General features: G+C 35.9%; 1 protein-coding gene across 1 annotated transcript in view; it reads right to left on the bottom strand.

The window, feature by feature from the left end:
* Positions 1-26,927, bottom strand: part of ZNF804A (zinc finger protein 804A) — a 233,484-nt gene that overhangs the window by 30,233 nt on the left and 176,324 nt on the right. The window contains exon 2 of the mRNA XM_004576992.2: positions 7,956-8,099. Within this exon, the coding sequence (XP_004577049.2) occupies positions 7,956-8,099 (144 nt within the window). The remainder of the gene's footprint in view (positions 1-7,955; positions 8,100-26,927) is intronic.

Raw genomic sequence — 26,927 nt, 5'->3', positions numbered from 1 at the left:
ATGCTAGGGGAATCGCTGTGCAATAATCCTTTCAGCAGAAACTGTTAGAGGATTGACCGGATTATTAAGAGATTAAAAAAATTGACTTTTAGGAAGTACTATTCCCAAATTCTCACACTATATTAATCTTGGATATTATACATTGCTGTTTTTGAGTCAATTTTCTTCTTAAAAACTTCATTCTGTTATGAATAATTCTCAGAGTGTCTCAATTTCTTTACATTAAAACAAAGTACAAATTAATCTCCCCATATATATCTACAAGCTATTGCTCAGAGTCTAATTATTCTCAGAAAATGTTAAAGTATTATTATTGACAACATATAATGAAAATAAATGCCATCAAACAAGTTATCATTAAAGTATTAGAGTAAACTTTAAAAGTTAACAAATGGCAATAAAAATAAAATACGTATACCTCACTGATTACAGTTTCAAGTGTTACTTTAAACAAATAATTATTTTCATAATAATAACACAAACAGGTCAAGCTTAATTGTCATTCATGAAAAAAAAAACCTCTAGAATTAGGTGTATTTCTCTTTTGCTATGTTAAAAAGACCGTTGGGGTGACAATTATATTTAGGTAACAGAGAGAGGATACATTATTTTTAGTTCTAATTTTTGCCTGACCTGCAATATTGTGGCATTCCCTAACCTGACAAATGTTGGAGGAAGGAAAGCAAGGAAGCAGACTTCCTTACAAAAGTGGAATCAGTTCAGAATTAGAATTGATTCTTTAAGGAAAAAAAATATTTGTTTTTATTGGAAAGGTGGTTCAGATCTACGAAGAGGAGAGGCAGAGAGAAAAATCCTCCATCTGCTGTTTCACTCCCCAAAGAGCCACAATGGGTGGAACCAGTCGATCTGAAGCCAGGAGACAGGAGCTTCTTCTCAGTCTCCCATGCAGGTACAGGGCCCCATGGCTTTGGCTCATCATTCACTACTTTCCCAGGCCATAATCAGGGAAATGGACGGGAACTGCAGGAGCCAGAACACAAACGGGCACCTGTATGGGATCCTGTTATCTGCAAGGTGAGGATTTAGCCATTGAGCCTTCATACCCAGCCCTTGAATTAATTCCTTTATCCAGGGCCTGGCACCTACTGAAAAAAAAAATCTCACAATTTAGTTCTATATGAACCACAACTTTAAATAAGACAAGTCAAACAGAACATGTTCATGACTGCATGTGCCATTTGAGGTAAACATTCTGGGGGCTCAGGATTATGTAGAGTGAATGTATGTTCTCTTGCTCTGAAAGAAGAATTTTAGAAAGAGTTAAGAAGAAAAACCATGAAAAGCATATCATTTGGTTGGCATTTATAACACACACACACCCACACACATAAGAAGCCTTTTGAAGTGATTATATCATGCATTGTCCTATCCAAAACTTTAAAAATTAACTTTCAAGTACTAAATATAAAGATACATATTTTCACCCAAATAGCAGGAGTATTTTCTTTCTTATGTGTCAGATCACTGAGCAGTGTAAATTATTAGGAAATGTTCAAGCTTTGGAGTAAAGCCATTCCATTTCTATAGCAATAGAAATCCCTGCAGGAACAGCGCATTCCAACTAGCTGGCCTGACCCTGGGGCAGAGCAACACAGCGTGCTCCAAGGCGTTCAGTCTGGACTTGCTGAGGTGAAGGTCACTCCAGTGCCTTTTGGGAGGTGTGTCAGTCTCATTGCTGCCACTAAAACAAAAATCAAGATGTTTGAGGGGCAGCAGCAATCAGGCAATCATTCCCTTTTCTATCTCTTCATAGCATCAGTGTGACGATGTCTTATGGCGAAAATAATTCTGAATTGCCCACAGGCTGTCAGGTCAGAGGATAGACACAGCGTGGCTTTACTTTAAGAGCTGATGAACAGGTAAAATGGTTTAGAGGAAAATCTTCCTTTTTTTTTTTTTTTCTGATGTTGAGTCTCCCATTTTTATTTTTTTAACTCAGTGAATAACATTCAAAATGATATGACTTCACTGGAAATTATTGTAATCATTTTTTGCATAGTATATTACTTTAAAAATGCAGAGCTGGGAATTAGGTCAACTGTGAGTATTTATGACTGACAAACATGCCTTAACTATCTGTTCTATTTAATGATTTTGAAATCTTCAAAGTTAGGTCCAGAAAGGCTAATAAAAGAAATGTAGTCAAACTCTAAATCTAAGTTCACAGAATAGAAAACCTGGAGGACCAAGAAAACAATTAAGTCTCCACCAGGAATGCGTGTTAGAGTCAAAATGAAGTGCCCAAGTCTTTAGTTTTCAAACACATTCGAAATACATATGAATATACGTGTACTTTTCAGAAAACATAGAATTGCATAAAAATATGTTAGATACAGGAATACTTTAGACGTTTCAAAATCCTTTGACATTCCAGAGTTTGAGAAACTATGTAACTAGCATGAAGTCACTCTTGCTAAGCCATTTTCTCTAGACATTCCTCTTCTTCAAAGTGATCAAGGTTGCTGCTACTTTTCAATAAGCAAATATATTGTGGCCATGTTATTTATTACACAAATCAGGTCACTTAACACATCAGGACAACAGATGAAAATAGAGCATCGGAAGACACTGGGATGTGTAGTTATCTCTTAAGTACATGATTTGCTATATAACACAGTTTCCTATGTTGGAAAACAACACATGGACTGTTACATGAATGCACCTGAATAATGATTTATTTTAGGGTACTGGTGACCTGTGTAAAATTAAATTTTGCTTGCACAAAGAAATTCTGTACTTCTCTGCATTTTTTATAATCATACTGTTATAAAAATGGAAGGAGTAGAAACAGTACATTTGTTTTATATTTAAGAAGTTGGTGTGCTAAGACGATACTGAAAGAGGAAGATCGATAAAAATGTACCATTGTCTTTTGTATTTTTTCCACAGAAAATTACACTTTGTTTTGAAAAGTTTTTGAAACGAAATTCTAAACAAGATTGTCTCATAATTAATAATTGGCACAGAAATCCATAATCCAGACTTTTTTTAAAAAAGAGGTTAATATTTGAATGGCACAGGGACGTTAATAGCTTCATTCATAATTCCCCATTTACTATTAAGAACTTCACCAATTTAATACAGTGTATGTAATTATGATAGAAGTGTCAGAAAACTTAACATAATATGTATTTGTCACTGTATTTCCCAGTTTAACAACTATGTAATCACTTACATGTGCCATCATATGAAGCATTATATCAAGTTTAGTAACTCTGATTCCACTACCCACTTTAAAAATTAAAACATCCCTCTGATATCCATTTATCTTCTGTTACTCTGAAACTATTTGCTGTATCTTGAAGTAGCCATAATCCTGAATTTATATTTGTAATTTTCCAAAAAGTTACAGTCATATCATTTCATAACCTTCAACTTTATATTACTTATATATATATTGCTTTATTTTAAAGAATATGAATATATATTCTCACAATTTTTTGCTTATTCATTACATTTCTAAGATACATGTGATATTTACCTTTATTCATTTTCACTGAACAATTTTACATTTTGTTAAGATCAAAATGTATCTATAAATTGTGTTGTTCACAGCTATTAAGATCAGTATTGGGGATTTCTTTTGTTTGATAAATTAACATATACATATATATAGAGCCATATGTTTTCTGAAGCTCTTAAGTCAGCTCAAACGTTCATACAACAGCTATACAATTTTTCTATTGAAATCATGAATACAATTTGCTATTACTCATTTTTTCAGTTTAGAAAGTATAAAACTGTTGATAAGTTTTATAAATTATTAATATATTAAAGAGCCTTTAGTATTTTTTTCTTTTGTAAACTTCTCAATTTTGAGGAAGAGCTTTTTGTATCTTCTTACACATAGCAATATATAATGAGAAATATTTCTTGGTTATTTAGCTTTTAGACATGCTTTTCTGGCCCATTGCAATGACTCAGCAGCTAAATCCTCGCCTTGTTAGTGCCAGGATACTATATGGGCAAGATTCATGTCCCAGCTGCTCCACTTGCCATCCAGCTCCCTTCTTCTGACCTGTGAAAGCAACACAAAATGGCCCAAAGCCTTGAAACCCTGCACCCATGTTGCAGACCAGGAAGAAGCTTCTGGCGCCCAGCTTTGCAAAGTCTGGCTCAGTTCCAGCCACTGGGATCACTTGGGGAGTGAACCCAGACAAAGAAGATTTTCTCTCTGTCTCACATTCTCTGTAAATCTGCCTTTCCAATAAAAATAAATATATGTGTTTTTTAAGACATCTTTTCTAATTTCTTATTTTTTATTTTATCAAAAATGCTTACAATGAAGCATCAATATATGTAACATTAATACTTTCAATCTCTTATTTAACTGTAAACCTTGAATTCACAGATTTATTTTCTGAAAGATTGCCCTTAAAATTTGACCTTTGGAGAGGATATTTGGTCTCATGGCTAAGACACCATTTAACAAGGTCATATTCTCTACCAGAGGGCCCAGGTTCATACGCAGTTCCATTGCTGGCTCAAATCTACTAACTTGGATCAAGGGAAGCAGCAAAAAATCACTCAAGTGATTGAATTTCTGCCACTCCCATTGCGCTCTTGAATTGCATCCATGGATCAGCTTTCACCTGCACAGTCCTGCATGCTGTGGGCATTTAAGAAGTGAGCCAGTAGATCAGAATTCTTTCTGTTTCTACTTCTCTCTGTGTCTCCATCTTTCTCCCTTGGAGCAACTTTCTAAACAGTATAATTCTTTGCTGCTACTGTTGTTAACCCTTTCATTTACTTAAATACATCATAAAACATATCTATTTACATAAATATGTTTAATAACTTCCAAAAAGTGACTTTTTTCTATTGACTTTCTTCCTTGTTTTTCCCTCTGTGTGTGCATGTGTGTTTATTTCTTTGTGAACTGCTCTTTTGTTAATAACACTTAGTAGGATATTTAAATTCAGATAATACTTCTTTTCCTGGTAATCATTTGTACGTTGTGATCAGGATTTAGGGGAACGTTTATGTTAACCCAAAGCCTTGGGACCCTGTGCCCGCATGGGAGACCCGGAAGAGGCTCCAGGCGCCTAGCTTCAGAGGTTGTGGCACAGCTCTGGCCATTGTGGCCACTTGGGGAGTGAATCATTGGACGGAAAATTTTCCTCTCTGTTTCTACTCCTCTCTGTATATCTGACTTTGCAATAAAAATAAATAAATTAAACTCGAATACACATACATAAAAAAATTGTGCATCAAACATTCTTTTCCAGACTGCACAGCTCATAATGGCATTTCCATTGTACTCAGTTATACACCATGGACTTTCAAAGTGATTGTTTCCACAGGTCCAGGTTTTAGCCAGTAGTGATTCAGTCTTTAGCTTCTTATATTGGTGAAGTAACTCTTTGCAGACATCATACGTTCTAGAAATTCAGCAATTTAATCACAAATCTGTAGTGAGGAATGCCCATTTGTTTCCGTTGAGCACCTTTTGAAGTATCTTTTGTGTTGCCCTTATTAAAATGTACTTGGTATTTCTGGAAGTGTTACATGGTTTTAATCATATTCCCCTATCAAAAATGATAATTTATAATACAACTCCCAAATACATTAAGCTTAAATTGCTTAAATATATATTTAGAACTTTGAAGCATGTACATATTATTTGTCATATAATAAATTGCTGCTATTATATTCATCACTAGCCTTACTATTATGAAGGGTCAAGATGCATGAACACGGAAAGAGTTCAAACAACTTCATCTTAAAATTATTATCACCTTCCTTTACAGTGTTCTTCCACATAGTTTTACCTATGTGCAAACCATGAATAAATTATCTTTTAAAACTTTTTTGGTTTTTTTAAAGTTATTTTTATTAATTTCCATGATATATTTTTATAGGTATAAAGAGCCACCCCGACCTTCCCCATTTTCCTCTCCCACCATTTCCACATATCATTACAGAAGTAACAGTTACAAGTTTAACATTCTGCTACTTAATTTTAGGTATAGACAAAGAAAAACCAGTATTATTGTCATGGCATATTTAACTGTTTCACTGGGAGTCCTCCTTTTAAAATTCTTATCCTGCATTAAAAATTGGACTTATTGGGCCCAGTGCGATAGTGTAGTGGTTAAAGTCCTTGCCTTGAACGCGCCGGGATCCCACATGGGCACAGGTTCTAATCCTGGTGGCCCCGTTTCCCATCCAGCTCCCTGCTTATGGCCTGGGAAAGCTGTTGAGGACCGCCCAAAGCCTTGGGACCCTACACCCACATGGGAGTCCCAGAAGAGCTCCTGGCTCCTGGCTTCAGTTCAGCTCATCTCCAGCCATTGTGGCCGCTTGGGGAGTGAACCATTGGAAGCTTTTTCTCTCTGTCTCTCCTCTTCTCTGTATATCCATCTTTCCAATAAAAATAAATAAATCTTTTTAAAAATTGGGCTTATTATAAATCCCCAAAATTATTTTTTAAGAAGACTTATTTATTTGAAAGTCACAGTTACAGAGAGGGAGAAAGGAAGAGGCAGGGAGAAAGGAAAGGGAAAAAAAGAAAGAATGGAAGAGAGAAAGAATCTTCCACCTTTGGTTCATTTTTCATCTTCTGGTTCACTCCCAAATGGCCACAATGGACATCACAGAGCCCGGCTGAAGCCAGGAGACAGGAGTTCTTCGTATCTTCCACATGTCTGGCAGCAGCCCTGGCCATTACCAGGCAGCTAAATCAGAAGTGAAACACCCAGGACAGCAACCGGTGACCCTACTGGACACTGGCAGCATAGATCGCAGCTTCACCTTCTTCACCTGCTCTCCCACAACGTTAGCTCCTCAGAGTGAATTCTGACTCTGACCATTCCACATGTATTTAAGCAAGAAGTATTGATTGGATGTTTGAATTATATAAGACATTGCTTTAATGTTACGCAGACATACCCACAATCATTGCTGTACAGGGAAAAAGCTTGTAATTGACAAAGTTCTCAAAAGCATAAATAAAAATATACCTTAAATTATGAATTATGGTGATAAATGCCATATATCTGATATTTCTTGCCGTTTTTAACTTTCTGTTTGCAAGCCACAGTGCTAAGTGCTTGAGGAAAGCTTTTCAAAAAAAAATCTTCTTTTGAATTTTACACTCAAAATAATATATATTTTGCTATGATAGATTTGCAAAGATATAGGAGGTAAGTAAAATAGCTCTAGGGTCAAGATTGCTTGGATGTATTTTAAACTGCATTAGCATATATGAAACAAAATTGATCCTCCATGACAAGCCTAAATAAAGCATAGTCTCTAAAGCAATTTTCAACATCCAAAATATTCTGGGAGAAAATAACATTATAATGTGATAACTATAAGCTAAAATTTGGAACTTCTACTGTTATCTAAGCTATCTGCAAAGTATATTCTTGCATACTCTATAGTTTAATCTCCCTAAGAATAAAGAGTTGAGTTCAATGAGCCTTTGATTCTTTAGCCCAAGGACACAGAGCAGGTAAGTGACAGAGGTAAAACTCATTACCATAGTAAAACATCTTCACTTGCTTCTTTACCCTTTGACCCTAGTAATCAAATCTCTGCAGGGAATGAATGCATTAGATGTGTGGCCTCTGATTTTCTCTAAATCCATTCAAGAAGTATTCTAATTTATATAGCTTTACCTGGAAGAAAGTTGAGTGCTAGTAACATGGATTTATAATGGAGTTTCTGAAGAGAAATCAAGAATATCTCACTGACACTCTACTGGATTTGTTATTTCTGAAGAGAATTCTTATTGTTTGCAAGTAAACTCTCAGGAGTCAATGTGGGGTCACAGATTAAGTTTCAAGCAAGAATATTCTTAGAAATCTGAAAGTCATTGGTAAAAATCGCAATTTCTTTTTCAGTTAATATATGGTCCTGTATTTTATGTAATTCAACAAACTCCAGAAGTTGATCATTGCCAGTCAGGTTCCAGCACATCTCTTTCTTACCTGCTTGTGAGCATGGTCATATGAATTAATGTGATTGTCAAACTCCTGATGCTTATAGTACTGCTTGTCACAGAGTTCGCAGTAAAAATTGGCCTTCAGATCTTCCAAAGCTTTCGCTATTGTATTCTCCTTCTCAGCATAGTCCTGATAAACAAAAGGAAGGATGCAATTAGCTCTCCTATGAATGTGATTTATTCTGATAGCTTTCAACTTTTGTTCAAAAATGGATTTAGAAACAGAATACAAGAAAAAGTAAAATACAGGAAACACCAGGGAAAAAATGAGATGAAACTGAGTTAGATAAAAATAAAAGATTAATAAGGAAGTCAAGATAACTAATGGGAAGAATGGAAGAAATAAGCACAAGGAAAGTAAAATATAAAAAGAAACTGCAGCCTGGGGCCGATAAATTCCTATGGTGTGCTATTAATTTAAAGGGTGAAAATGACTTTCTGCAATGACTTCATAAGAATAAACTTGTCTATTTTGAATATGTGAAAATACAGCCCGTTTGAAGGTTTACATTGGTGCACAAATATTAATTCTTTATTTCTTTCTTTCACTGACTATTTAGCAACTTTTTATTCATTTCAACTGAATTTCATTTGGTTAATATTTTATTATGAGCCAGATAAATCTGAAGATGAAGTAGAAGATGAAGTATCCTCTGTTCTATGGAATGTACAATATTTTTCCACAAGTTATTTAAGTTGTTTATCTAAACTGAAAAGGATTAAACTGTATGTGACTGCTTTCATCAAGCTCGCAGCAAGGATATACAACCAAACCTCTGACAAGAGGAATAATATAGTCAGTCATCATTAGGTTTTGTTTACAAAGCATGAATAGCAAACTGTTTGTCACTCTGCTTTTCTTAAGCCTAAATTTACTTGCTATTTCATGCCTCCTTAAACGTAAATGTTTCCAGATATGAAAAATTTTGCATGTAGAAACACTGACCAATTTGTTCACTGAATTACTGATGGGAAGATTTAAACTGCAATTTACACAAGAGAATATAATATGTTTCCAACTCACAAATTTCCTTATTCTGAACTGCTTGAAAATTTACAATCACCACATATTCAAGCCTTGTATATATGGTAAAGCACTCAGTATCTTAGGCACTGGTATTTAGATATGAAATGGTGTAGACTTTATAGTAATGACAATTGTCCTTGTTAAATATGCAATTATATTTAAATGACTTAAATATGCATTCATATCTCAAATGATAAATTATTTCTTCAAAATCTGAAATAATATATTAGTAATTGAATGACTAACATTTCCCTTGCTTTATTGCAATATATCTTTATGCACACATAAAACACAATAAGTTTAGTTAAAACTGGATGCATACCTTGTAATAACCAACCATTTGTTATAATTTATGAATACACAATCCATTTTTTTAATTTTAAAGATGATGACCTATGATTAAGCCTTGTAAGTTTTATTTACTAAAAAGCAAGGGGTGATAATTTCCAAAGTCACTCTGAATCATTTGTGAAAACATTCTATTAATGTCAATAATTTATGATTTTAGATTTATGAACGTTTGCAATTTATTTCATTCAATTGCTTCTTACGTGTTAAAAATCCTAAGTTAAAGCAATAAAAATGAATTATACAGCTCTGAACTTATTACTGAACTTACTATAATTTTCAAACTAATGTACATTAGTCAATTGAAACATAACAATCACTGAAATGTAATATCCTTTCACAGCTAAAGCATATGAGTCAGACATAACTTTCCAACCAATACAGTAGTGATACAGGCAATAATGTTTAAATCAAAGCTAAATTCACTCTTAGGATGGTCTTAAATAACAGATATTTCTGCAAAAATTTGTCTTTTTCTCCATTAGTTATATTACTTAAACCAGTTTCTCTCTAAAAATTATTTTAATTTTATATTTATAATTGATAATGCTTTATTTTGTACTTATAATTGATACCGTTCCCAGGAAGCAATAACTTTTTCATCATTATTCTATCTACGAATGGAAATAATTTGAGTGAAACAGATTTTTAGGAAAATGACATCCTCCAAAAATATTACCTTCAGTATACATTTGACGATAAAAATGGTAAACTAACATTTACCTGGTGCTTATTTAGGGTCAAGCAATGATTATGATTTGAAGGTCAAGTCAGTCTTTAGTCTTCTTTTTTTTTTTAATGATTTATTTATTTTTATTGGAAAGGCGGAAATACAGAGAGCAGAGACAGAGAGGAAGATCTTCCATCCGATGATTCACTCCCCAAGCAGCCGCAATGGCTGGAGCTGAGCCAATCCGAAGCCAGGAGCCTCTTCCAGGTCTCCCACGCAGGTGCAAGGTCCCAAAGCCTTTGGCCATCCTCGACTATTTTCCCAGGCCACAAGCAGGGAGCTGGATGGGAAGTGGAGCTGCCGGGGTTAGAACCGGAGCCCATATGGGATCCCGGCTTGTGCAAGGCGAGGACCTTAACCACTAAGCCATCGCGCCAGGCCTAGTCTTTAGTCTTCTTGACTAAAATTATAGACATATCTATTCTAATTACAAAATATAATTAGAATTTTATTAAATTAAAATTACAGGAGAGAACATGAAAGCTCACACATGATAAGTAATTAGCTCCAGTATATAATCGGTAAAGGACAATACTTGACTTTAAAAAGTCTATTCTATAGCACTGATATACTTTTGAAGTTCTAAACACATGAGAAAGATTAGAGTATAAGATTCTGCAAGATTGGGACTGTCACAACAGCACAGTGGCTAAAAATCCTCACCTTGCACGCACTAGATGACAATGGGCACCAGTTCATGTTGCTGCTGCTCCACTTCCCATCTCCATTCCTGCTAGTGCCCTGGGAAAGCATTAAAGGATAACCCAAAGCCTTGGGACCCTGCTCCCATGTAGTAGACTCAGAAGAATCTCCTGGTTCTTAGTTTCAGATTAGCTCAGCTCTGGCCGTTGATGTCACTTGGAGAGTGAACCTATGGATGGAAGATCTTTCTCTGGCTCTCTGTAAATTTGCTTTTCCAATAAAAATAAATAAATCTTAAAGGAAAAGAAAAGATAAGGATTCTCCAAGATTTCACAACTTAGCATCAACAATTATCAACTCAAGATGGCTCCTGCTTCCTATGTTAATCCATCTCCCACCCTTTTCCCTGTCACAGATGATTTTTAAACGATATGTTATTTATTTGAAAGGCAGAAAGATGAGAAAAAGGATGAGATCTTTAATCTGCTGGTTTACTCTCTATATACCCTTAACATCAGTCCTAGGTAAAGTTGAATTCAGGAAACAAAAACTACATCGACATCTCCCACATGGGTGGTAGGACTAGAAGTACCTGAGCCAGGTAGGTTCTTGGTGATCCTGGCTTCACCTGTCCAGGCCAGGATATCGCAGCCACATGGAGATTCTCTTTCAGTGGTTCTCCCTATTAATAACTCTGACTTTCAAATAAATGAATAAATCTTAAAAAGAAGAAGCAGACTCGAATTCCTGAAAGCTTAAGCCTGAGTTAATAATTTCTCTTACTCAGATCTAGTTCTTGCATTAAAATGGTTTCTTAAAGTAATTTCACACTTTTTATTGGTAGATATTTATGTATGTACTAATAAATATTTAAAAGTTCAGAAATATTGTTTTATTCTATGAAAATAAAATTGACAGTACATGTTAATTTTTTTTAATTGAAGTACCCTGAAGCTTGACATAACCATTTAGCCAGGGAGTTTTCCCTCTCAAAGAGTTGCTAGCTGATTCTCTAGTAACTTGATTGGAATGATCCATAATTCAATACAGTAAAGTCAACTTGGAGGTCAAGATAGCATTCTGGATTCTCTTGAATTGTGTAACAAAATTTTACATATTCTAAGATTGAATTTGGAGGGGTAAGGGTTGGGGAATCAACAAAGCTTTCAAGAGATATAATACTCAAATCTTGCTACACGAAAAGAGCAACACACAACCTAACAAAAAAAGTTATACATAAAATGAATGTGGATTTTAGTAAAAACATGATTAATTTCAGAATAGTTTTACTACTTCTTAGAATCAAAAATTTCTGATTTGCCTTCATTTCTTGCTGCAAAATGAAACTGTCTTGCTGAGAACAAAAATAAGGTAAAATAGTAGTCTTCAAAAGTTTTAGCTTTATGCATTTTTAGAAAATATTTCCTCAAAAATCATGTATGACACTGTAGGTGTCACATCACAGGGGTTCCTCAGATGCCTGGTAAAGATCATCATCCAACCATTGCTTCCATAATAAGAGAAACAATATATGGAGACCTGCTGTCCCTCCCATTACTACCAGCAGGCTGTGTCCCTGTGGATAATTCTGCTTTGTCTTGAACTCCAAATGGGAGTGATAGTCTGTAAATTTGATACATTGTTAGCGCAGCAGGGAAAACCCATTTGGAAATAATCATATGTTTCAGATATCGAAACAAAAAGGGATATTTTGAAAAGAGAACATTTTAACTTGAAAAGCTTACAACTAAATTTGGGTGAAGACACAATGAGGAAAGGAAGTATATTAACATTTTTTGTTTGTTGCAAATGAGCATTATACTCAAATTATTTCTGTCCTGACACTATGGGCACTTAGGTGAATTGTACGCCTGATAAATGAATATGAGAAAAGGAAGGATAATTTGCCCAGATTTTACACCATACAATGATAAGTCTGAGTTTTAGTTGGCTCATTTGAGCTAGCCACTAACCCTCTTTCTAAACCTGACATTGTTTAGGTTAAACAGGATTTATTAGTGTTCTGAAAAAAAAATTGTACAGCAAAAATATATAGCTAAGATATATAGTATAAAAAGTTTGAATAGTTAGTAAGGTATTCTTTGTTAGAATATAATCCTAATTAAGATTTGAACATATGTCCAGGCAACATATTTAATTTTGTCTCTTTAATTTAAATGTTATTACTAGGTAGCCAGCATATTTACAAAGATAGTTTAAACGTCTTCCTTTAGATAATGCTAAAAAAAACCCACAATAATGAAAAAATCCATGATGTAGTTGTAGCTAATAATTTATCCAGAGTTAAAAACAGATTCATTAATGTTGTGTTGTCAGAAATCATGAGATCAGATCATCCAAACCCTATGAAGGCTTAAAACATTTGTAAGATTTGGCTATTACTAAATTTTAATGAAAATGTGGCAGGCATTTTAAAATATAGCATTATAATTAATTACGCTAACAGTATTTATACAGAAGCTATTTTGATGTCTTCCCTTTGGTGAAAGTTGAAGTATTTTCTACCATGCTGGCCTTCTGGAATAAGTAAGAATGAGAAAAAGTCAGGAATGAGCTCATTTATCTGAAAATTTGACATATTTCATATTTCTTTGCCTTGCCTAAAAAAAGCAAAGTGGAATAAATAGAAATAACCTAATAAACAAAGCAAAAGTTGCCATAAGACAATTATGACAAAATTAAGAGAATGAACTTCCTAAAACAGAAAAATTCAAATTGGAGTTTTGATTGTTTATTTACAGCATTAACATCCAATGCCTTTCAGTATCTTCCCAAACATAACATTGCTAAGATTGATGATTTTATGGAACAACACAAAAGAGTAAGTGAATGTAACCTACGATTACTTTTGAATACATAGAGAACAGAATTCGGAGAAGGCTACTATAGGAGAGAAAGTTAAGAATACTAACTTAGAAGACTAGATGCAACCTTAAGAACTTATTGATTAGAATATATTTCATAGAAATGAAGTCCATCTTTTCTTTAGTAAGGAGCTCTGTGTGTGTCTTGAAAAAGAGAAATAAGTTTTTGGCTTTATTGCTCCAAGCAAATAGGGGATGAATAAAGATTTCAGTTTTATTTTTGATTCATAAAAATGTTTTGTTGGAACCAGCATGGTAGTTTAGCAGCTGAAGTCCTTGCCTTTCATGATCTAGGATCCCATGTGGGTGCTGGTTCTAATCCTGGCAGCCACAAGCAGAGAGCTGGACTTTATTAGATGATAATTTACAATAAGGTAAGAATAAGATATTAAAAACCAGAATATTAGATAGTCAAATGTAGTATTCATAAGAAAGTTGAATTTAAAAGAGATGTCATTTAAATTTCAAAAACGCATATTTGCAACATGAACAAAGCAAGCTTAAAAATATAATGAAGGTATTTTTTACAGTAGAAATAATGTTTCAGAATTTGCTTAGCAAATTGTTTAGTGGGGAAAAATACAGACTTTATCAGATTATGCTAGAAAGGACAAATGAATGAAACAGATATTTTGTTGGTAGAATGAACTTTGTTATTATAAACACAGTAAGTACCCAATTTGATATAGACACTCAATAAAATCTCATTTAAAACTACAAGGGCCATTCTTGATGAACATTTGTGGAAGCGTCATATGCAATTGCCTAAATATGTGCACTAAAATGTATAATTGTTATATATCAATTTAAAATGTTTACATTACAATTATTTTTTTTAGGAAAAACTTCAATAAATTGTGTTATAAGAGCCCTGCAACACAATTACTTAGTCCCTAAATCCTCACCCTGAGATCCTGGTTGCCAGCTGTAGCCTTGGGACCATGCACCCACGTGGGCGACCCGGAAGAGGCTCTGGGCTCCTGGCTTCGAACTGGAATGGCTCAGCTCTGGCTGTTGTGGCCACTTGGGAAGTGAATCATTGGAGGGAAGATCTTCCTCTCTGCCTGTCCTCCTCTCTGTTTATCTGACTTTCCAATAAAAATAAGATAATAAAAAAAAGGATGTGGGGAAATGAGAGCATGCATCGTGCTGATAGGAATGTGAAAGAATGCAGCCACTTTGTAAAAGAATGAGGCAGTTCTTCACTTATTAGACTTACTACAGGTTCTAGCAGTTTTATCAAAAACAAATGAAACATCTATTCCACAAAATCATATGCAGATATTCATAGCAAAACTATTCAGAACAGCAAAAACCAGAAACAAATATTTATCCATTGATGAACGAATAAATACAAATAAAATGTGGTAGTGAGCATTTGCTCTAGTATTAAAATGAACATTAGGCACCTGTATTCTGACTGCCTGAATTTGACCTTGGCACTGTTTTCAACTCCTGTTTCTTGCCAATGTATATCCTGGGGAAAAATAGGCTCAAGATCCTGGGCCCCTGCCTCCCAACTGTGTGACTGGAATTCTCAAGATCCTGGGCCCCTGCCTCCCAGCTGTGTGACTAGAATTCTCAAGATCCTGGGCCCCTGCCTCCCAGCTGTGTGACCGGAATTCTCAAGCAGTTCAGTAGGGAACCAGCAGATGAGATCTTTGGATTTATTTGTCTCTCTCTCTCCAACTCTTCAAAAAAAAAAAAAAAAGCCACATAATGCCAACCAAGGGACTTATTTGTTAAAAATGAGATATGTTCTATCAGTAGAGTAATAGTGAACCACAAGTATGAAGAAACTACACATACTACAGAAACCTTAAATATTATGATAAAGTAATTACAAAAGCAATATATAACGCAATTATATCTGAAAACCCAGAAGAGCATTTTTTAAGGGAAATTGAATCATGGTCACCTGAGGCTGGAGAGGTGGTGATAGGGAATAACTACAAATATGATTCCTTGTTTGGTGGCAAGCACAATGTTCTAAAACTAAATTATGGCAATGGCTGTACGTCTCTGTGAATATACTAAAAACCATTCAGTTGAAGCCTGTAAATGCATGAGTTATGTTTTATCTGATTTCTGTCTCAAGGTGGCTAGTAAAATGACAATATAATTTTAACATATCAATTTGATTCTGATGATAGAAATTTTATTGTATAAAATGAAAATTGAAACAAGCTGTCTCATTTTAATTTGGACTGCTGAAATAAGCTACCACAAACTAGCTAAATATTAAAATACATTTTCTTAGAGATCTAGAAGTGCCAAAATCAAGGTTCCAGCAGTTTGGTGTCTAGTGAGGATACAGATTATGGTTCATAGGCGTTTGGTTGCTTCTCACAGACGTACAAGGGGCAAAGAGAGGCTCTCAGGAGCCTCTCTTCTAAGGGACTCTGGTTCCACTCACAAAATTATGCTATGGACCAATAAAGCTAAAGCATATAGAATGATTAGACTAATCATATTCCATAAGAACAGGCATTATATGCCATGCATAACAAAATCTCTATTCTGATCATTTTACTAGGAATATTTATACATTAACAAATTTCTCATATATAAAGATGCAATAAACTTTATGAAAAAGCTATACCTTTAAATTCAGGTTGACTGTACTTTGTTTGCTTTATTAACCATCCAAAAACAACCTTCAAATGCTCAAAATATCCATGCTGTAAAGTAAATGTGAATTCAACTGCAGTATGAAAATATCTCTTGTCACTAAGGCATTCACATGTACAAAAATGTTAATTTATTTCTATCTTACGGGAATTTTAAAAAATTCATTTGTAAAATAGCAGTGATTGTAACGTTTTCTGAGTTATAGATTTTTGAAAAAGGAGGACAGCTACTAAGTAGGAGAAATTCTGCTTTCACATGAAAAAAGATTCCAGGAATGCAAGTTAATCTTTGTCAATAGTTGAAAACAAAATGAAGAAAATAGTCTTATAGTGCAGTGGATTAAGCGGCTGCCTGTATTGCTGGTCTTCCAAATGGGCACAAGTCCCAGTTTAAGCCATCCACTTCCAATGCAGATCCCTGCTGATGCAACTGGAAAAACAATGGAAGATGTCCCAAGTGCTTGAGCCCATGGAACTGTGTGACAAACTCAAGTTAATTTCTACGTTCCTAGTTCTATCTGGTGTTGTCCAGGTTGCTGTGGCCTTTTGGCAAATGAACTTGTGAATGAAAGATCTCTCTCCCTATCTCTATTTCAAATAAACAAATACACCTTTAAATAAAAAAGAAAAGCACAAAGAAAGTAAATAGAAGAAACATTTAAAATAAATAAATATTTAAATGAATGCACAAAAGAGTCTTCTCATAAGTAAAGCTACTTACAATATTTTACATGTAAATTGTTTTGCTGCTTAATATTTAAAATGTTATACTTTGAAAAACATATTTGTTTACTAAGCGGCACTTTCTCTTTTTTTTCAGTTAATCAATCATGCTGTATTTTTCTTTCTTTTTTTTTTTCACACTATTAATCAGCGTTTTTCCCCCTGTATCTGGGGTCAGGGGAGGAATAAAGGGAGAAGCCCCACCCAGCCTCCCACCCATCCCAGGTCCCCGATGTGAGGCATACTCTGAGGGTCCTGCTCATGCAGTTTGGATAGTTTAACAGTTCTGAATTGCTGCCACTCTCGCTGTTCCAATCGCAAAGAAATCTATTCAGAATCCACTGGCTGACAGTCTCTTCATGGTTGGGGTTTTGAGCTCAGCAGTTCAGTTGGAAGGATCTCCAACGAAACCGGATTCTTGCGAGTGCTTACCAGTACAGGGTCCGGCACCTTCCATCGCCCCAATCAGCTTATGCACATGTTTGTCGTTGCAACTGATGGGTTAGTTCTGTTTCCAGCCTTGTCTTCCATGCAAACCGATGGGTGTTGCAGTCCTACCCACTTCATACTCAGCCCTCACGAAAACAAGTGGGAGCTGCAGTCTAGCTGGGGTAACTCCCCAAAACCCCTACCAGGCCTGCCCCTACCCTGGTTCCCATGCATGCCAGTATGTACTACAGACTTGTTCAGTCTGTCCCACATCCCATTTAGCTCTCAAACATGTCAATGGACATTGAAGCCTAGTTCAACCCAACCAACCCTACTATCCAGCTCACACACATACTGGCAGGCACCTTTCTGTCTAGCGACCCCTGCCCCTGTCCTGATTTTGGTGCTCTCCAGTGGAAGTGGTAACCCAATAGAGAGGTGCCCACTATTTCCACACTGGTTCTCACGTGTGCTGGTTGGGCGCTGCAGTCACATCTGGTACTGCTCACCCCCCTTGGCATTCCGTAATGTGCACTGGTTTGTGTCACGACCGAACCTGGCCTGACCCACACTCCATTCTGGTGCTTGGATTCACCAGTGGGTGATATGAACGGGTTCAGCCTGGTCTGCCCCCTACTCATGTCGTACGTATGCCAGTGGCTATCTTCCTCTGGCCTGGTCTGGGTTGCTCCCTATTGTGGTTCTTGCGCTCACCTGTGGGGATTGTTCCCGACAGAGGAGTTTCCCAAGCTCCTCTGTTAGAACCTCTCCTTATGCCAGATCTCCCAAATACTGGCCCTCCTTGCTGGCCTTCAACCCATTCCAGTTCTTACTGTTGGATGTTTCAGCACAAACCAAGGCTTGTCCATATCCAGACACTGCTCACACATAGCTCAGTAGGGACAGAGACCCAGCCTAGTCCAACCTACATCTATCTACCCAGGTTTTCCAGAGCACTAGATGGTGCTGGCGTCTAGCCTGGTTAGGTGCGCCCAGTCTCAGTTCACACTTGTACCAAGGGAGATTGCAGCCATATCCAGACCAGAACGCAGCCCCCACTCTGGCCCCCCCACTTTCCGTGGGTACCCCAGCCCAGCAAGGGTGTACTCTCACAGTTCCTCATCCGAGCCTAGTCCCAGCCCTAGATTACACTTGTGCCAGTGCTTTCAAAGAGGCAAAAACAGGGAGAGGGAGAGAGCGTGAAATTATGTATCTGCTGATTAACTTCTCAAATGACAGCAACAGCTGGGAATGAGTCAAGCCAAAACCAAGAGCTGGTTACTCCATCTGGGTGTAACTCCAAGTACTTGGGCCATCTTTTGCAGCATTCCCTGCAGGCAGCTGGATTGAATGTGCAGCAGTTATGACTTGAACCTGCAGTTTTACAAGATTCTGGTGGTATACGAGGCAGCTTAACGTGCAACACACAACACTGGGCCCTGAATGTGATATTTGAAAGGAAATTTAAATAAATTATTCTTAGCAGTAAGAGGCCTAAAAAACAACTGATTTCAGAGTTGCAATGTTCTGTTTTCACTTTAAATTATTTTGATTGTGAACACCCATAGCTACAGAATTGTATCATGGAAAATAATGATAAAAATAAGTAAGTAAATACATAAATAAATATTAAAATATAATAAAAGTGATTGCTATCAAAGTATTAATCAGTTTAGACACATTTATGTCTTAAAACATTCTGATTAGTATGTCTGATATCTTCATTTATGAGATATTTAAATTTTTTAATAAAAAGCAATGATATAAAAATAGATTTCTGCACATAATTCCCCATTTTTTAGCCTTAAAATAGAGATTTAATAAAACAGTGGAAATCTATTTAAAATACGTAAATTGCTTTTTCTAGGTATATTATATTAACTATAATTACTTGATACAAAAACTTGCTTATTTGTTAATGTGATATTTTACTTTAAGGACTCATTGTATTTATTTGAGAGTCAGAAACACACAAAGGGAGAAATAGAGACCTTCCATCCCCTGCACACTTCTCAAATGTCCACAACAGCTGGACTTGGGACCCTCCGAAGTCAGACGCAGGGCCTTCTTCTGAGTCTCAAACAAGGGGTTGGTGACCCAAGCACTTGGGCCATGGTCTGCTGCTGTCTTGGATGCATTAGCGTGGAACTCAGCTAGAAGTAAGTCACCAGGTTATGATCCTGCACCCATATGGAATGCTCATGCCACATATGCCACAGCATAACTTTAATATTAACAATTTTAGTGCTACATATTTCAACTTATGTGCATATTTATCAATTATTTGCCTGCATATCTTTGTATTTTCGTACTTAAACAATAGACAAGGACATAAGAAATATTTCCAAGTCTGTATCAAACATGTGCAATCTTAAAGAAGAATGGTTATAGAGGCACCATTTCCTTTCAAGTCTGCCATCAATGGTGAATTCAGAAATAGATAAAATTCAGAAGATCCATGAAGAGTATGCTCTACAAGGAAAATATAGCATTCTTCCTCCCTCTCTTTCAAAAGCTGTTTATTTCTGTAAACTGATCTAAATACTAAGCTTGCTGCATGTCATACATTTTGGGACATTCTGTATTCTGATTTTTATTTCTTAATTTTTTTATTTTTGCTGTCATTGGTTACTTAAGATTATATTGATACATTTATTATTTTAAATTTTATAAATCTATAAATTTAAATTTTATAAATTTAAAAATTTAATGTTTTTTAAGGTTTATTTATTTAGGGATTTGGTTGGTATGGTAACTTAGTGGCTAAAGTCTTTACCATGCATGCTTTGGGATCCCGAATGGGCACTGGTTCATATCCTGGCTGCTTCACTTTCCATCTAGCTCCCTGCTTGTGGACTGAGAAAGCAGTCGAGGATGGCCCAAAGCCTTGGAACCCTGCTTCTGCATGGCAGACCAGCAAGAAGCTCCTGACTCTGGGCTTTGGATCTGCTCAGCTCCAACTGTTGCAGCCACTTTGAGAGTGAACCAGCAGACTGAAGATCTTTCTGTCTCTCATCTCTGTGTAAAATCTGATTTTCTAAAATAAATAAATAAATCTTTAATCAGAAAAAAAGATTTATTTAATTTGAAAGTCAGAATCTGGGAGAAGGAGAGACAGAGAGAGATATCTTTCATCCCTTGGTTCACTCCCCAAATGGGCACAATGGCCAGAGCTGAGCTGATCCACATCCAGGATCCAGGACCTACTTCCAGGTTTTCTATATGGTTGTAGTGTCCCAGGCACTTGAGCCATTGTCCACTGTTTTCCCAGGACATAAACAAACTGTATCTGGAAGTGGAACATCTAGGACTTGAACCGGCCCCCATATGGGTTGGCAGCCCTACAGGCAGGGGATTAACCTGCTTGCTGCTCCTAATTTACTTATTATTTATTTTCCATATTTTCCATGGACAATACACACACACACTATTCCTAAAATTTCATTGTAGTCAGGTTTTATGTTTGAATATGGTGAGACTTATTTTGTGGTCTACCATACAGTCAATCCTAGAGATGCTTCATGTGCTAATGAATGGGAAGTATATTAAGCACTGCTGCATGAGATATTTGTGAATGTCTGGTATGTCCACCTGTGCTGTAGTTTAACTCCACTGTTCCTTAGCTGATTTTTTTTTCAGTATAAATCAGAGTAGCATGATATTGTCATTAAAACTGACATGAAAAATAATGGATTAGAATAAAGAATCCAAAAATGCACCCAAATATATAAAACTCAATTGATCTTTGACAAATTTCTCAAAATATACATTGGAGAAAAGATACATTTTTCAGGAAACAGTTTTGGAAGAACTAGGTATGCATATGTAAAGGAATGAAATTTCTGAGAAGAAGAGATAGAAATATATGTAGTGTTAGTACAGTACAGTAAGAGATAAAAGGAATCAAATGCTATAAAATAGCAGATTTATTGTTTAAAAAATTTACACATTTTCAAACAGTAGGAAGAAAAAATTCTAAATGTTTCTGTCACCAAAAAAATGACAAATTTTTGAGGTGATGAGGAAAACAAACTATAATAAAAATACATACACCCATTCACACATAACTTTATACACATCTATATTCATATATATTTACATATATATTATAATTCTATGCCGAATTTAGCAATTCCTTCTTCCAAAATTCTATTTCATCTTCAGAAGTAGTTGCTTAGGGACAGACACTGTGATGAAACAATTTAAGTCACTGTTTGGAATATTCATATCCCATTTCAAAGTGTCTGAGATGGGATTCAATCTTGGCTTGTAATCCAGCTTCTCTCTTGTAAAATTAGGAGGCAGGAATCTCTGTTCAACTTGACTTCGGCATTGGCCTGGCCCAGTCTTACTTGTTGCAGGCATTAAGGAAAGTGAGACAATTAATGGATGGAAGATTTCTCTCCCTGTTTCTCTTCTGCTCCAACCCCTTCAACTCTCTCTCTCTCTTTTTTTTTCAAATAATTGATTAAAACAAAATAAAACAAGTAAATTTTATAAAATTATCTCAGGAGCTTTTACCTGAATAAAGAAGCAAGGAAATGATTCAAAGAAACTAGAAATGATGTTTTTTCCTGTTTGTTAATCACTTTTGTAATTGGCAGAGCAGAAAAGGACTTGGGTAGGCTTTTTCTCATCTTTTTGTGGTGGTTTAAGCCAATCCATCCTTCTGGTCTCTAACCTTCTATCTCTAGTACAGCCCATGGCTAACACTGTGAGTGAAAAAGATATTGCATGGCCATAATGTCAAGAAAGACGTACAAAGACACACTCCAGTGAGAAGGAGTATCATTTGAATAATATTATCACTCTTGTTCTAATCATTTTTGTCCTTGAACAAATTAATGATTCTCTTCTAGAATTATCCAAATAATGTGTGTTTGGGAATAACATCCATTTTTCTGTTTTAAACAACGTACCCACACAATATTTTTATAACAAGATGTTTCCCTCTAAGCAGGTATTAATTTTGAGTAAAAGTTTTTGATGATTATATAAGGATTTGTATAACTTGCGGAGGGAAGATCCATTTCTAATCAAACAATTAAGCTGTTTTACTATCTTCTAGTGTTCTGATTACGAAGCTTTTCTTCTAGTGTTCTGATTATGAAGTTTTCTACGTATGTCTGGAAAAAATGCATACTATATTTTTAGTTCCAATTTTGATCAACTTAAGAGTCTGACTAACATGGTTTAATCAATTAGAAATGCAAGAAGAAATTTAAAAATATTTATGAAATCAGTTCTATGTGAGCCTAGGAACTCCTGTCACAAATAAAAAAATGTATAACCATCAAAAAAAAATCTAATAGTACCTAGCAAATAAAGGGTTAACGTTATAGGAATCTAAAGAGGGTCTCATTGGCTGATTGGTAAGTGAAACAAGTTTAAGTATGTTTAAATTAGGCACAAATTAGTTCAATTATAAAAAGCCATAAAAAATGTAAAAAGGAACACTGATGTACGAAATATAAATTCAGGAAAGATGAAATCCTTGCACTGCTAAGGAGAGAACAATCTTTCACAATCTCACTAACACTTAGGAACAAAGAGAGCCCACTTTCTCTTTTAAAGTCTTTAAATTCTCCGTGGAGAAAATGCCAAATCTCACTATTCCTCTAAGCATAAAATTATATTTTAAATTTAAGTATTAGGTAGATGGGAAGGCCTGGTTCTCATAGCATGGAAGGGCATTTGATATTAAAAGAGATATCAAACAGTCACACAGGGAATTAGGTAACATTGCTTCCTAGAGACTTGCTGGATCCACTCGGGAATAACTTCTGTGTTCTTTGTTTAACCTAATAAACTCATGACCTAAAGCTGTATTCCATTAAGGAATCTCTAGTGTCTTTCATTATCTGAGGGACTTAGAATCAGCAGTGAGGCAAATGGGATAGTGAGATGTTGTGCTCCTTGCTGTGAATTCACAATGCACTTGTCAAATGATAACTTATGTACTGTATTTTGGTTATTTAATGTGACCTTTTAGAGATTTAAGGCATTTAATACCTACATTTATTAAATAGAAAAGAATGACAAACAGGCCCAAATGCAGCAACCTAGTGGCTAAAGTCCTCACCTTCCATGTGCCAGGATCCCATATGAGCACCAGTTCATATCCTGGCTGCTCCATCTCCCATCCAGCTCCCTGCTTGTGGCCTGGAAAGCAGTCGAGGACAGCCCGAAGTCTTGGGACCCTGCACCCGCGTGGGAGACCAGAAAGAAGCTGAAGCTGAAGCTCCTGACTCCTGGTTTTGGATTCACTCAGCTCTGGCCCTTGCAGCCACGTGGGGAGTGAACTAGTGGATGGAAGATCTTCCTTTCTGTCTCTCCTTCTCTCTGTAAAAATCTGACTTTCCAACAAAAATAAATAAATCTTAAAAAACAAACAAAAAAAGAAACCATACACTAAACTGCTACAGTGACATTAAAACAAAAAGAAAACATAGTTTGTGCCCTGTTCCCATTCATTCAGATACTCACCCTCACTTAGTGAAGATACTGTGGTAACACTTTATTCACTAAGATATTTTTATATTATATACCATGAATATTTTACAGATGAATGTGTTAATTTTATATAATAAACTCCCATTATGGATTTTACCTATAAAAATCATTTTGCCCTCCAAATCTATACATTAGCAAATTTTAAAAATATGATTAGGTAACCAATCCGCAGTTTTAAAAAATAAAACTACCATACACACTGATTTTACAACTTATCTTTGGTTTAGAAACATTTTAAAATTGTAAATCATAAAAGTAAATGTAAGGATCTGTTATTCTTATCCATGATGATGTAAAAGTTATGTCATAATATAAACTCACAAGCTTTAAATTTTATTCATTGATTTAAGTTGGAAAGTCAGGTTTACAGAGAGAAGAGACAGAGATAAAGATCTTCCATCTGCTGGTTCACTCCTTAAGTGGCTGTAATGGCCACAGTTGAGCTGATCGAAAGCCAGAAACCCAGTGCCTCCTCCAGGTCTCCCACATGGGTGCAGGGTCCCAAAGCTTTGGGCCTTCTTCCATTGCTTTCTCAGGCCTCAGGCAGGGAGCTAGAAGGGAAGTGGAGCAGCCGGGATATGAACCAGTGTCCAAATGGGATGGGATCCTTGTGGCGAATGCAAGGCGAGGACTTTAGCCACTAGGCTATCCTGCTGTGCCCGAGAGCTTTAAATTTTTTAATATATTAGTCTTAATTTTATTTCTAAGGACAAGAGATAAACAGAAACAAAGATATTCTACTAAAGAGACAAAAATCTTTCATTACTCAAATGCCTTCAATAGCAGAGATTGTACCAGATTTAAGTCAGGAGTTGAGAAGTCACTAGATCTCCCAAATGAAGGTGGCAGGGATCGAATATCTGAGTCATCAACTGTTGCTTCCAAGGATGCCTATTGGGAAGAAACTGGAATCTACCTCAAACTCAGTCCCTACAATATTGAATCCTGGAATTTCAACTGCTTCTTAACCAGTGAGCCAAATGCCTACCTTGTTCAAATTCAATAATAATGTTGCATAACTATGAGCTGAGCATTAACTATAGCATCTGTCACATCATTTAAACATTGTTTGAGATGCACATATCCTATTTGGGAATGCCTGGGTTAATATTCTTGCTCTGTTTCTGATTCTAACTTCCTCCTTCTAAAGCACACCCTGGGAGACAGCAGGAAATGGCTCAATGGGTTGGGTTCATTGCCACCCGTGGCATTTCCTGGACTGTCAGACTCTTAAATTCAACTGGACCCAGCCCCAGTGCTGCTGACATCTGGAGTGGTCAATCGACAGATGCGAGATCTCCTCCTGTCCTTTCTGTCTTTCTCTGGCTTTCATATAAAACAAACGTGAATACATTCTTAAAAATAATGATATTCCTTGCATTAGAGTCTGTTTTTAGTGGAGATTATATAGCAAAAAATATTAGTTGCTAAATTTTTTATGAAGTTGATATTTTTTCAATAGCATCCATGTACATTTAATAATGGATCGTGTAGATGATTACTTAATCCATAAACAATGCAGACGTCTGAATTTTGACAATAATTGCTTTGAGACATTTACTGATTTTTGATTGTAAGCATTGATACTCACTTATCTCAGTGCTGATGTTCATCCTAAAACACACACAAGTGTTTAACTTAGGTAATTTCTTTCTCAAGCCTTAGTTTAAGTGCCTTAAGAGAAGATATTCCCATAATCTCAAAAGTAGTATGTGTTTAATAATAGTGATGTCTAGGATGCTACAATGTTTTGTAGATAGGAGACCTCACATATGTCAGGGACTTCATAACACAGCATTTCCTATACATTTGAAATGTCACCTAATCAAAGGAAAGGTTCAATATCACATCTGTTAACCTAGTAGATACACAACAGCAACTACCCAGGTGACAAGATCTCATTTACATACATCAAACTAAGTCCCCATGTTCCAAAATGATGCCAGAAATTTAAGTGTGTTTTAAGCAGTTTAGGAAAATGTACTCAAGTTGAGAAAGGCCTCTCAGTTACCAGACAAGTGATTATATCCCTGGCAGCTCTTAAAAGCCAGAAACTGCCTTGCTGTACTGAATAAATTCTCCTCAATGACCTTTCCATGACAACTTTCTCATTTCCTGTAATGTGAAGACAATTAGGTGTTAAATTATGTGTTTGTGGAGCAAAGCAGCAATCTCTGATGCAAAGGTTTTCCTGAGGAAGGCACTGGTGAACATGTAAAATACCTACTAACAAGTAAAGTGTTGTAGAATGTCCTTCATTTAACAAGTAAGAAAAGGAGTGTCTAAATAATTCACTACCTTTACAAGTTTAACACAAAAATTTTGGAACAGCACTGGAACTCATGATTGAATTCTTAGCTAGCAATCTTCTATCACTACATGAATTTCTGAAATTTTAAATGATTAAAGTTGGTATTCTGATTTTCCAAAATCATTCTTTTTCCTCACTTTTAAACTTTTAAATTTTATTTTTAATATTGTTTACAGAGGAATGAGGGATGCATGCCTACATGGGTCTCTAACTAAGGGGAAGGTGAAGGGGACAAATGGTTTATTGTTTCGTTTTGTCTCCTGTATCTGCATGTAGGAGCAGGGGAGAGGCCATTCTTCGGTGCCAAACTGCATCAGCACCCAGAGGTGGTTCTCTGATACCAGTTTAGAGAGACCCTGAGATGGGGAAACAATGTTCCCAGGGTTTTATTTGACTGGTTTTGATACTTCGGGGGAAAACTGTTGAAAATCTGCCTTTTAAATAAAAATAAATACATCTTTTAAAAAATTCCCTGTCATCAGTTATGTGATTCGTGGTATCAGCATCCCATATAGGAACTGGTTTGAATCCCAGCTGTTCTGATCCAGCTCTCTGCTTGTGGTCTGGGAAAGCAACAGGGATTGCGCAAGCTCTTGTGCCTTTGTACCCACATGGGAGAACTGGAGAAAGACCCTTGGATCCTGGATTCAGCTCAGCTCTGACCTTTACAGCTTTTTGTGCTGATGGAAAACATATCTCTCAGTCTTTCTTTCTGTATAT

The sequence above is a fragment of the Ochotona princeps genome, chromosome 5 (assembly GCF_030435755.1).
Source record: "Ochotona princeps isolate mOchPri1 chromosome 5, mOchPri1.hap1, whole genome shotgun sequence".
In the NCBI taxonomy this organism is placed as follows: domain Eukaryota; kingdom Metazoa; phylum Chordata; class Mammalia; order Lagomorpha; family Ochotonidae; genus Ochotona; species Ochotona princeps.
This window is presented reverse-complemented; position numbering and strand designations above follow the sequence as displayed.